The following is a 13,067-nucleotide window of genomic DNA, read 5'->3' as shown; positions in this document are numbered from 1 at the left end:
ATTAAATCCGTTTAATTAAGTATAGAAGTATAGAATATGGCTGTAATCCACCTAAAATATTTAATTCAAGTTCCGTTAAGATGAACGTGCAGTGTAACAACTTATAATATTTTGCCTTCTATAAAAATCATTAAAAAAGATAATAATCTAAAGAAAACTAAATTAATTTAGGTTTACCTTCGATCTCCTGCCGTTCTTCTCGTCGTAAATGTCTCTCTTGAATTTCTACTTTCCGTTCTAAATAATAGAAAACGGTCGCTCCAAGAAAAAGATATCCCACGAAGACTAACCATAGTAAAATCCATTGTTTCTTGGACATTTTTCAATACACTTTTCGTATAATAGTACACCATATCACCAGTAATAAACACGATTCACAATATTTTAATATAATGTTATTTAAAAATTTAATTTTTATGATTATTAAACGTAAAAAATATGTTTTTTTTTTCACTTATATGATATTATATATTATAGTTTACGATTTATTTTTATCGTTAGTCATTTTAATTAAAACTTTTCAACTTTTATTTTATAACAAGATACTACCGTAATCTACTTTTTACAGAGTTTCTCTATTTATTTATTAAACCGATATTCTTTAACGTCTATATTCATTACAAGTGTACTTATTGTAAGAAGTTTATTTCTTATATTCGTTTTAATAAACTATTTTACTCGTAATTCTTTTCAATATTCTGTTAAAAATCTCTTTATAAAAATATTTTTATTTCAAAAATATTCGTATAAAGTTACACATAATTTTTCGATATAAACTGATGGTGAAGTTTTATTGATCGTTCCATTTTTCTTACCGTTTCATTTATTTAAAAAAATTTCGTTTCCGCTAAAATTTCTTCCATCGGTTCTGCAAAATTCCAAAAAAGTGCATTAGTTATTAAGATTACAATCTATATCTATTAATACAAAGAATAAGATATTATTCTAACCGATTTTTCCCTAAAACCTGGATACATAATGATATTACTATTTAGAATATGTAGTTATATGTCACAGAAAAGATGGAACTTTGTGAAGGAGCCCGAAATATAGACCCCGAAATATATATTGTGAATGAGCCCACGCACATATAGTCATTTTAATTAAATTTTTTTGTATTACTTTCGCAGTTGTAGGTCAGTTTCTATTACTGCAACGGCGTAGATATAAAGAGAAAAAGTAATAGCCGTCAACCGAAATTTTTGATATCAAACTTTTTTCAGATGTCGACATTTCAAAACATCTTTAATACAAAAAACGCAAGAGAATTTATAAAAATTTCAGGAAGATCTACGTATGAATATAAATACACGTGTGTTAGCCTGTATTTCAATTAAGATTTCCGGTCATAAATTATTCGAAAATGACCGATACGATTTCTATATATGGGTCGTTGATGTCATTATATTTTGGACAAATTTATTTTGTATTTATTTATGTACATACATACTTATGAAAATCACGGTACAATAAGAGTTTCTTTTAAATAATTCATATCTTGAAAGAATTTAATAATAGGAGGTTCGTTTTCATTTTAGTAAACAGATTAAAATTCATTATTTTAAAAAAAAATCCACCTTAAAATATTTACCGACAGATTTATCGTCAACTTTCGTCAAATTCCAGCACTTTGGTGATCGGAAGACCGATTTGATAATTTGTAGCTGAAGAACTATAACGGCTCTTCCTTGAACCGATCGGTGACTGGTAGTCGTCGCCGTAAACATCTGAATTCATTTTTGACTAATTTAAAGACAAAATGTACATTTTTAGTAAAAATGTCAGTATTACCGAGTTACGCTCACTTGAAAGAGTTATCTGGATAAAACGCCATAAAAATTTAATAAATACATACGATAAATATAAATTCAGATCCATACAGCTTTTCTTTGTTTTTTTTTTTACGTGAACATCGGCGAGGTATAAATACATACGAATAAATTCGGGAATTTTGTATAAAGATAATTTAACATTCGAGTAGATAAAAAGCAAATAATAGTAACAATATTTTTAATAAGTATATAGAAAACAGAACAACATAACACACACCGTTTTCTTTTTCAACCGCTAACGAGCACTATTTGTTTATTAGTTTACACAAATAATGCACTGGAGAATAACAGAAAGCCATTAATTGTTATTGTGCTTATTGTAATCTGTACTTCATTTACTATTTTTTTAAATTCTATTCATCAAAATTATTTTTAAAAGTTTTTAGAACCAGAATAAAGTTTTAAAGAAAACCTCGTAAAATATCAACTACTTAAAAAAATTTGATACCAAATTAATCGTAATTTTTTAGCGTTCATTATTTGCTATAATAAACGTTCGATAAAATTTTAAACCGCGTGTCCGGACGAGAAGCGTCGGCCGGTAAACTTTATATCAAAGTTATTACTGTACGGCTCGGTTATTGAATGGGAAGAGTCGGCTGATCGATGAAGCAGAGTCTGCTGGAATAATCTAAATACTGGGCGACTTCTGCATTTCTTCTAACTAGAAACTAATTTTTTTCATATTTTATCAAAGATTTTGCATTTCAATCTACATCTGCTTAATACGAAATCGCATTATTGTTTTATTATATCGTAAGTATTCAACTGTGGAGAAAAAGGTAATCGATAAAAATATAACGTAATTTTAAATCTTCTGCTACAAAAATACATACTATACCTCTTAAAGCTACTACCTGCTAGAAAATCTGTATCGACAACTGAACGAATCGAGGTAAAAAGTACGTTAACTTTTCTGAATCGGTTTTAAAATAAGTTGTTAATAAATTTTTAGATTTTAAGCGTATTAATTTTTTTTCCTTATTCCGAACGTACATTTACATTTGTAATACGCTTGTGTAATCTATAAACGTTAATTTGTCGTAATCATCTTTTAATATTCTTAACGACCACCAAAAAATTATAACTTTGTTTAAGTATTACTATTATATGTAGATGATTACACTGTGTTTAAAAAATCTGATGTGGTTACCACATGACTTCCTTGTGCGCCTATTAAATTACATATACACATTTTTGCTGCATTTCATTTAAACTTATTTTATTTGAAAGGGAGATACGATCCTACAATTCTTTAATAAAAGTGGATAGTTACACAATTGCTAAAATATTCGTTTTTAATAACATCAAATATTTATACAATTATAATTCAACAATCTTACCTGAAATATTAGGTTAGAGTAAAAGTTCCTTGATTACTCTTTAAATAAATTGTTTACCAAATAATCCAATAATAAAAACTGATTATTCTACACCGAAAGGTCAAAATTAATATTTTTTACCGTACACAAGTGTTCACTAAAGGAATACTTTAATTATGATTAACTTTTATTTATACGACAGACCAGATCTCTTGTGCATATTACGCACAAGTGAAAAAAATTTCATTTCTTTAAAATGAATACAATTCAAAAAGATATTTTATTTTTCTGTCGCCTTAAAGCATAAGACCGAATGTCCGTACCATGCGTGAATGGCTATTGTGCCTCAAACAGTCTAAGCGTCCTTTATCCTATTTAGCTCCTACAGCTCACCTAATAACGTAAACGGTATAAGCTTGATAAATACACCATTAGCTTTTGTGTCCAGCCGTTCACTTGTCATATATTACACTTAATTGGGTTCCGATCTCCGTGGCGCGAGTGGTAACGTCTCTGCCGTTCATCCGGAGGTCCCGGGTTCGAATCCCGGTCAAGCATGGCATTTTCACGCACACTACAAATCATTTATCTCATCCTCTGAAGAATACTTAACGATGGATCCGAGAGTTAAAAAAAAAAAAAATGAACTGGGTAAGCGCACCCCGTCTAACTATAATATATGACTATCATAAATATAAAATGTAACTTGACACCTTAAATCTAAAGACAGCAATTCGCTGCCAGGTCTAGGTCGCTGAATGCCAGCAAGTACCTGCCCACCATTTATTTATATTGCCTGTGGCTGTTAGCCGATAGCGATCATTCCTCAAAGGTAGCCTATTATAGCAGCTCGGTAGGAGTCCTTTCCCTTAATAAGCTACTGATGCCGGTTGAACAACGCAGCCGCATCAAAGAACTCCTACACGGTCCGACAATGCGGCTCACGCCACATTGACTCGCCGTTTGTGAGTGGCCAATTTTCCCCTTGACCTCTATGTTCCAGGGTGGCCTCCCCTGACTCCCCCTCCCATAAGAATGGAGCAGTCGGACATCATATGTTCATTCGGCTGGACCTCCCCGCAGACGCGTAGATCATCAGTTGCCAGGCGGAACCTGAACAGATATTGTCTCAAATTAACATAGTTGGTGAACACCTGGTCTCCCGTTGCCCTTAAAAATGAACTTGAGGCGTACCAAATTCTGTATGAATTTATACAAAAATCGTCCCTTAGTCCTGATGTTCCATTCCTGTTGCTATTCTTCCGTTGTTTACCGATATTATGAAGCGAGATGTTAAAGTTCAAACTTATCGGCGTAGATATAATACGACTAATATAAATGTGACAACCCGTACTTTCTTAAATGTAATAATTTGTATCATCACTCCTTCCTTTTTACACCCTCAATCTCTGCCCTGCGAACCGTCTGCAGTCTGCCATGACGGGACGGATGGTACACAGGCAGACTTAAATAAAATTGAATTAAAAGAAAATTATCCGAACGAAACAAACGATAATTAAATAATTAAGCAAAAATTTAAATAGAATGGATACTAGAAAATAAGTAAGCTTTCTAATTTCCATGAACATTTTTGTGACCGGAATTTCCATGTATCCGGTATTTCGGCTATATCTGGTACTTCCAGAGTACGAAGGTGCGATTGCGTTCCTTATCCTTTGTAACATCAAAGGATAGGGCCGCGCTGGTAATCGGTAACCGGAGTCGATGCTGATTTTCTCAAAAGGGTTTATGACCGCCTAAAAACTGTGGAACAGAAATTTGAAACTTGTTTTCCGAATAATTTCTGTGGATTCGCGATCTATTTCGAACTTAGAATTACAACAGCGATCTGTCGTTATCGAATAAAGGGCGGTTAATCGAACGATCAAGTGACAGCGGATATAAGATGAATTCCATGATCTCGGTTCGACCCGACTTTTAATCTCACCTTCAGCGAAAAGTGAATTTACCGAGTTAGCGTTGAAGAAGCGTTGAAAATCGTCATGCGGTTTTTAAGAACCTATCTTGGTGAAAAGTATTTTCAATATTCCTAAAAGAAATTACCTTAATGTAAGTAAGTGCCGAACTTCAAAGGGTCGATTGATATCGAGCCGGATATCCACGAACACTCCAGCCGCCGACGAGCTCGGACCATATCATTAAAAGAAACATGCATAATAATTATATCAAACAATTTATTCGTTTAATAAAGGTAATAATCTTTGTTCGTCGATGATTTACTTTACATAAATTTAATTAATTATTCGTCGTAAGTATTCAAAATGTGCTTTTAAATTTATTACGTTATAAATGACAAAGTACGAGTATGTTCCGATTTTCGGTAATACCCGCATCATTAAATAAAAAGAGGCCTACAGAGTGATCTGTAGAATCTTTGAGACATTTTACTGATCCATCCTCGGGCTTTAAAAGAATGAAAAACACTGATCTAAACGAAAAACAAATTTATAAGATGTAGAATAAATGTATACTTTCATTAAATAATGATCGACTGATTCCTTAACGAATATCGTTACTTTTGACTCAATCTAGTGATAGAACAAGGTTTTTGTATTTTTATGTCATTTAATCGTTATTAAATAAATGTTATGTATTTTTGTTTTATATTGAAGTATAGTGAATCGTGTGAAAATAATATTATTTACAATACTCTTTTACCCAGATTTAACTTAAAAAAACTATTTATGAAATAGTTTACATCTGTGTATTTTCAGTTTATCGACAGTATTTCATAAAAATAAATAAAAGGTTAAAATTAACACTTCCTTTCGATCGTTATCACTCACATTGAGTTTGCTATTCAAATTTTGTCGTCGTTACTAAAATAAAAAAAAAATTGAATAATTATTTTTGTATAAAAACTTTTCAAAAATAAAATATTTCAATATTTTATTCTTTTACGCATTATGTTATACGGCGTAACGGCATGCGGTTACAGAAGTTTACAACTACTCAACGCGAATAAGACCGCTTACCCGGTTTTAGGCGGCTATTTAATGTCGAAAGTGATATCAGAGTATATATATATATATATATATATATATATATATATATTTGTCATTGTTTATTGTATATTATTATCTTTATTCTTTATTATATATTTTGTTGATTCTTTATTTTGTCTTCTACTGTGTCGATCGACTCTTAATATTATCCTTAGATCGTTCGTTTTACTCCTATAAATTAAAACGGGAAGAATTAATTTTCTATATTAAAGTTTTATAACCGGAATTCTAATCGAGATCAAATTCTTAATTTTTCTCGGTATTACAAAAGTTTTGTTATCAACAACGAATTCCAAATACACAAATTCCTCCCGACTTCATGTTTGATTTCCTGAAGAATAACTTGAGACCGATGTTCCTCTCCTTGCTTTTTGAGTTCGACGCGAACATTACTTTATGACCGATCGCATTACGGCTGCAAAATCGTTGATGCTAATACCGACTCTGAAATACAAAAGTCGTTCTGCTAGCGATATTCAAACTATTTGTAAACGCCGTAGACCGATTTAGTCGAGCGGCTTACGTGACGTATTCATATGAAAAAGTATATTCAAAATGGAGTCGTATCTTTCTTCTTGTTTTCGTATAAGTCTCTTCCTTTTTTTTTAAGAGCTGAGTAAAGCAAAAGACCGACCGGTCTTCTGATTCTGTACCTAAGCCCGATTTTTTTTTAAACCGCTGTGGAAACTCGTTTTGGACCTCGTAATATGTCAGACATTCGTAATCGACTTACGCATATACGACCTTCGTGTAATATGTCAGACATTCTGAACTGAATATTTCAGACGAACCGAACGTAAAATTCTGGAACCCCGTCTTACGCATTCGTTTGTGATTCTCCGTTGTCGTACGTGATACCTGACGCGCGCTATTTTTACAATCAATTTTACCAAAACTACTCTAAAAACATCTGTAAAAATCGATACGAATCCGTGACGGTAGCAAGATCGATTTTGTATTTCATCATCGATTCGCTTCTTAAAATCGTTTGTGATAACCGAGTGTCATCTGAAACACCTTCATCAAATATCGTTCCCATAAAATTGCACAAAACATTTATACATTTCTTCCATTCGTCATATTATCTCTGTTCGCAGCGACTACTCGATTATGAATTTAAGATGTTATCAATTTTAAAAGTTAAAAAATCAAATCGTTGCTCAAAATCGCAGTAAGCAGCAAAATCGACCGTCTTATTCATTTTAAAACTTTTAAATGATCGTAGGCGGCAAGCAGGAGACTACAGCGGTTTAAAAAACTGATCGACCTCGAACCGTACAGATGAACAGACTTCCCGAAATAAATTAATGAACGGTCGTTATTTTCAAAACAGCCCTTGATCTTACTATTTCATATATTTTACTTATTTTAGCCCTTGAACTATTTAGGGGTAAAAGCGGCTGAATAAATATTCTTTAAATCGATCAAAATTAAGTTTACCATCATAGAATTTTCATTTTCCTCTACAATTAGATACGTTTTTTCGGATGTTAAGAATTTTCAGTATTTTTTTGTGTTGACGGATTCCGGTTTAAAATGAACTTTACAGTTAAATCGATTTACGCTTTTTGTTATATTTACAAACGTATCTAATAGATTTTTTTATATTCTCTAACATATTCTCGATATAGAATAAAAAATATTAGTTCTTTAAAAATTAAGCTATTTTGTCACGAATCTTTAAATATAATTTTTATTTTATGTTCCAACGCGTTATAGTAGTGCAATATTTTGCTATGCGAAAGGTGTATTCTTTCTCAATAACAAAAGCGTTATTAACTTATGGAACGTGTCAGGTTTTTTTGAGTTAGACTGCAACATAAAAAATAATTTATGAAGCTTGCTTTATAAAATGAAATGTGGATTTCCCCAAATCTGAAACGAGCTAATCGGCTGAATAATAGAGTTTTACCGGGGTGACTTGTACAATAATCTATGTAGGGTGACTAAACATCGAAGAAAATAAGATGTGTATCATTTAGTGGTCCGTTTTAAATAACTTTGTCGTTATAAACAGACTTTAATGCTGTTTGTGAATTTAGAAAATTTCTAAATGAGGGACTTTTAAGATCTTAAAACGTCCTAATTTTTAAATTGTGATTTTAGAAAAAATCTTAACTATTAAAATTTCTTTTGTTTAAATACAAAACAATTTTCAAAAAAATGTCAATTCTGTCAACGAATAGATGTTTTTGAAATTCGAATAGAATCTATAACCAGATTAAAAACTGTCAACAACTTACTAGCCGTCGAGTTAGTGCCGACGTCAAATAAAAAAAAAAACACAAACAAAAAATAGAAATTTAAATCATTTTTAAACTATGCTTTTTTTTTATTTTAGAGCTTTTCTAGGGTGGGTTTTATTTTTATTTAAAATATAGATAGGTGAAAAGCTCTTTCTATTTAAAAATAAGCCGTTCGTAGCAAAATACACGAAACCGCTCTTGCAGTTTTGACAACTTAAATATTTAGCTTATCAAATACATTCTCGTTCTCTGACTAAAACAAGGAATAGAAGGCTGCGAAATTACGTAATTAAGTGTCACAATCTTTCTTTTTAAAATTTTTGAGTCCACCTCCACGAGATACTTGGGTTTGGTGGTCTCACTCCGAAAAATAAATCGTTTCGAAGTAGGAGCATTTTCTGAATTTAATTTTTCTAGGTTGAAAAGTTATTTTTTTATTATTATTTTTTTTTTTAACTTCTTAATAGGTCTTTTTCTCTGTTCTAAAAAAATGTTTATTTATGGATTAATAACAATAATAATAATAAAATAATACCAGTAATATGATTAACTCGTAATGATTAATTTGAGTACCGCACTTATGTGTCTATTCTAGTTGATTTCAAAAGTTTTTTGTGTATAATTTATTGCATTATTTCAAATAATACTATTGATATGCACAGTAAAACAATATTTTGTCCTTCATTTCATTATCGATAAAATGTACTTTGTTTTGATTTGAATAGACTTCTTTGTGAATTCAACCGACTTAAATAACATAAATTAATACATTAACCTACTTTTTATTTATTTTTTACAGTATTTTAATTTAATATTTAAAAATGAAAATAAAACAGTAAAATAAAATCGAGTTACCTTTTAACGACTTATCGGAAAGTTTACTTTCAACATCTACATTTATTTTTAATTTTTTTGCGACTTAAATAGATTAGTACCGATGAATATTTTTCACTTATTTACTTGTACGTACGACCTATATAAACGACATAGATTTAAACACTTCATCTTCATCGATGTGTCGAATAGTTAAGTGGTTCGTCGAATTCTCGTAATCGACTACCGTTATAAAAAATTACTAATATGAACCATCTGTAAATGCGGTCACCTGACTTAATGATAATTAATATTGTTTAGCCTGATTTTAAATTTATTTGTTAAATTTGTCGTGCGTAGATTAAATCTGTACGTATATTTACGCAGTGAAGGAAACGGATTCGTCATTTTTATTTGTTGTTCCCCAGTTATATTGGTACAGCCGACCTTCGTGGCGCGTGTGGTAGCGTCTCGGCCTTTCATCCGGAGGTTCCGGGTACGAATCCCCGGTTAGGCGTGTCATTTTCACGCGCTAAAAAAATTTTCATTCATCTCATCCTCTGAATCAGTACCTAACGGTGGTCCCGGAGATAAAAAAAAAGTTATAATTGTATTGATAACACTAGTCAACACAAAATTCGTATCTAACTTGTTACACAACTTTTCTGAAATGCTACTGAAATTGTGCTACCACGTAAAGGTTTTATGTAAATCGTAAATTTGTAAAAAAATTTTTTATAATAAACTCATTTTGATCAACTATTGGTTCAATTAAGAATAGTTTCTGTATTTTTATTTTTGAGCAATATGCGTACATGCTTAATACAGAAAAAATAATATATGTACACATTGTATCATGAGAAGTAGACACAAACAAACATGTCTGTATGATGGCATCATACAAACAATATTATTGCTACACTATTTGTTACAACATGGCTTCTAATAAAGTTCGTGGATGTTCAAATCATCCAGACAGTTTTCGTTATGTTTGTGGTAAATCTACGTCTACATCTCAAAGAAAAATTTTTTCTGAATTCATAAAAATAGCTTATAAATTTATTTTGATTGTGCATTCGGGAATCAAGATAAAACCTAGACGCCTCATGTTATTTGCATAACGTACTCAGATACTCTAACTGAATGATTGAAGGGAAAACCCAGAGCCGTGCTGTTGTTGCGTTACTTCTTGGTTTACGAAATATTGTTGTTTTCTTTGTCTTTGGGATAGTCGTGATACAAAAAGTCATTACCAAATGAAGAACTGGCAATCGCAGCAGAACTTTTTGGCCGGTAAAGAAAATGAGAGCGGTAAAATCATACTGCCGCCACTTCAGATAAATCTCGGACTCATGAAAAATTTTGTAAGGCATTAGACAAAGATGAATCAGAAATTAATTATTTAAAAATAAGCTTTCCTAAACTGAGTGATGGTGAGCTCAAGGAGAGTATATTTATCGGTCCGCAAATCAAAACCGCTTAAGAATTCAACTTTTGACGATAAACCTAGCGATTGTGAATCAGCTGCATGTAAGTCCTTCGAAAACGTTTTGGTGGTTTTTTAAAACAGAAAAGATGAAAGTTATGTTTTTTAAATTAATAAGCTGTTCGAAAACTAAAATCCTATACGATGTTTCATTACTGTGATATCATAAACGTATTTTTAATGATATCCTAAACGTTCATTAAAAATTAATTTCTTGCACTCCCACCTAGAATAAATGTTTCTAAATATCGATTTAATATCGATTTTTTTTTTAATATTGATTTCATTTAATATTGATATAGTAATTCTAGCCGAGAGTAAAAAGGATTTAGAAGAAACAATGAACGGCATAGATGAAGTCCTACGCAAGAACTATCGCATGAAAATAAACAAGAACAAAACAAAAGTAATGAAATGTAGTAGAAATAACAAAGATGAACCGCTGAATGTGAAAATAGGAGGAGAAAAGATTATGGAGGTAGAAGAATTTTGTTATTTGGGAAGTAAAATTACTAAAGATGGACGAAGCAGGAGCGATATAAAATGCCGAATAGCACAAGCTAAACGAGCCTTCAGTAAGAAATATAATTTGTTTACATCAAAAATTAATTTAAATGTCAGGAAAAGATTTTTGAAAGTGTATGTTTGGAGTGTCGCTTTATATGGAAGTGAAACTTGGACAATCGGAGTATCTGAGAAGAAAAGATTAGAAGCTTTTGAAATGTGGTGCTATAGGAGAATGTTAAAAATCAGACGGGTGGATAAAGTGACAAATGAAGAGGTATTGCGGCAAATAGATGAAGAAAGAAGCATTTGGAAAAATATAGTTAAAAGAAGAGACAGACTTATAGGCCACATATTAAGGCATCCTGGAATAGTCGCTTTAATATTGGAAGGACAGGTAGAAGGGAAAAATTGTGTAGGCAGGCCACGTTTGGAGTATGTAAAACAAATTGTTGGGGATGTAGGATGTAGAGGGTATACTGAAATGAAACGACTAGCACTAGATAGGGAATCTTGGAGAGCTGCATCAAACCAGTCAAATGACTGAAGACAAAAAAAAAAAAAAATTGATTTCACAGTGATTATGCATTTATTGGTAAACAAATCGTACGTCTAAATCGTAAGTATCTAAAAACGGTGATATACTATACAAATTTTGATAGCAATTATGAATTCAGCACCACAAAATTAATAAAATCACCATTTTTTATACCAGATACACAAAAAATATTTTTTTTTTGTTGGCCAGTGATAATTATCTGGTAATTTATTTACCGATCGGTCATTATTCCTTAATTAACGATACGGTAATAATATTTATTTTCAAAATCCCGTTTTTTATTTACATATTTCTGACATTTGTTACATTGAATATATAAAAACGATTGAGTATTATGAAAATAATGAACAGCATTTGTTTAACAAACATTACATTTGAAAAAATACAACTATAATCGACAATACTTTACAATTTTTTTTTTTTAATTAAGAGAGCTTTCTTGATTTCTGCTGGTTTTTTATCGCTTTCTTAATAATATTATTGAATTTTTTTTTGTAAATCGCCCGCATTTTAAATAAAGTTGAAAATACGTTTCTCTCTTAATTTCGTAATTACTGAAGGTAATTAAAAAAACAATTTAATACCTTTATTAATTTTTTAAAGCCGTTAAAGAAATTACAGTATGAAACTGACAATACATAGTACAGACATAAAACTGAAATCATCAGTAATCATAATTTCAAACATCTTTTGGATGAGATCAACAAATTAATTTTTTTTTTTAAATATCTAATTTATAAAATATTGTTATTCAATAATACTTAAATTAATAAAATAAACTTATTAATATTCAATTATTCGTGTTTTAAGAAATTTTGTATTTTCGACCGGATTATTATGAATAATAATTATTATTAATTAATAATAATCTATTACCAGTAATATCGGATTGTTTACGAATAATTTTTAATTAAAAATATTACTTACCATATATTTGTGGTATTTAGTAATTTTTAAATAAATAAAAGTACACTCTTTACCAACATTAATTATAACGCTTATAAATATATTCATCTCTTTTTCGTCAATTTTCTTCATTAAATTTTACTTTTTTAAGAAAAAAAACTTAGAATGAATAGAATACTGTTACAGATTGGATTTTATTTTATATAAATCGGTCGTCATTCGTGATAAATATTTCCCCGTTGTGGTTAAAACGATTGCCATCGCGTTACTTAGGTTATGTCAGTACGAAAACATAAATGTAACCAGTAAAAACTCTTTACTACTACTAAACGTATTTACTATTCGGTAAACCTCTGGTCGAACCGTTTGATCG

The 13,067-nt window shown here is 30.7% G+C and overlaps 1 protein-coding gene across 1 annotated transcript in view; it reads right to left on the bottom strand.

Moving 5' to 3' along the window:
• The window catches only part of LOC142331389 (uncharacterized), a 104,821-nt gene that overhangs the window by 75,258 nt on the left and 16,496 nt on the right, over nt 1–13,067 (bottom strand). The window contains exon 2 of the mRNA XM_075377271.1: nt 178–868. Within this exon, the coding sequence (XP_075233386.1) occupies nt 178–319 (142 nt within the window). The 5' untranslated portion in view covers nt 320–868. The remainder of the gene's footprint in view (nt 1–177; nt 869–13,067) is intronic.

The sequence above is a fragment of the Lycorma delicatula genome, chromosome 10, assembly GCF_047948215.1.
Source record: "Lycorma delicatula isolate Av1 chromosome 10, ASM4794821v1, whole genome shotgun sequence".
Classification (NCBI taxonomy): Eukaryota; Metazoa; Arthropoda; class Insecta; order Hemiptera; family Fulgoridae; genus Lycorma; species Lycorma delicatula.
The sequence above is the reverse complement of the archived record's forward strand: the minus strand, read 5'-3'. Positions and strand labels throughout refer to the sequence as shown.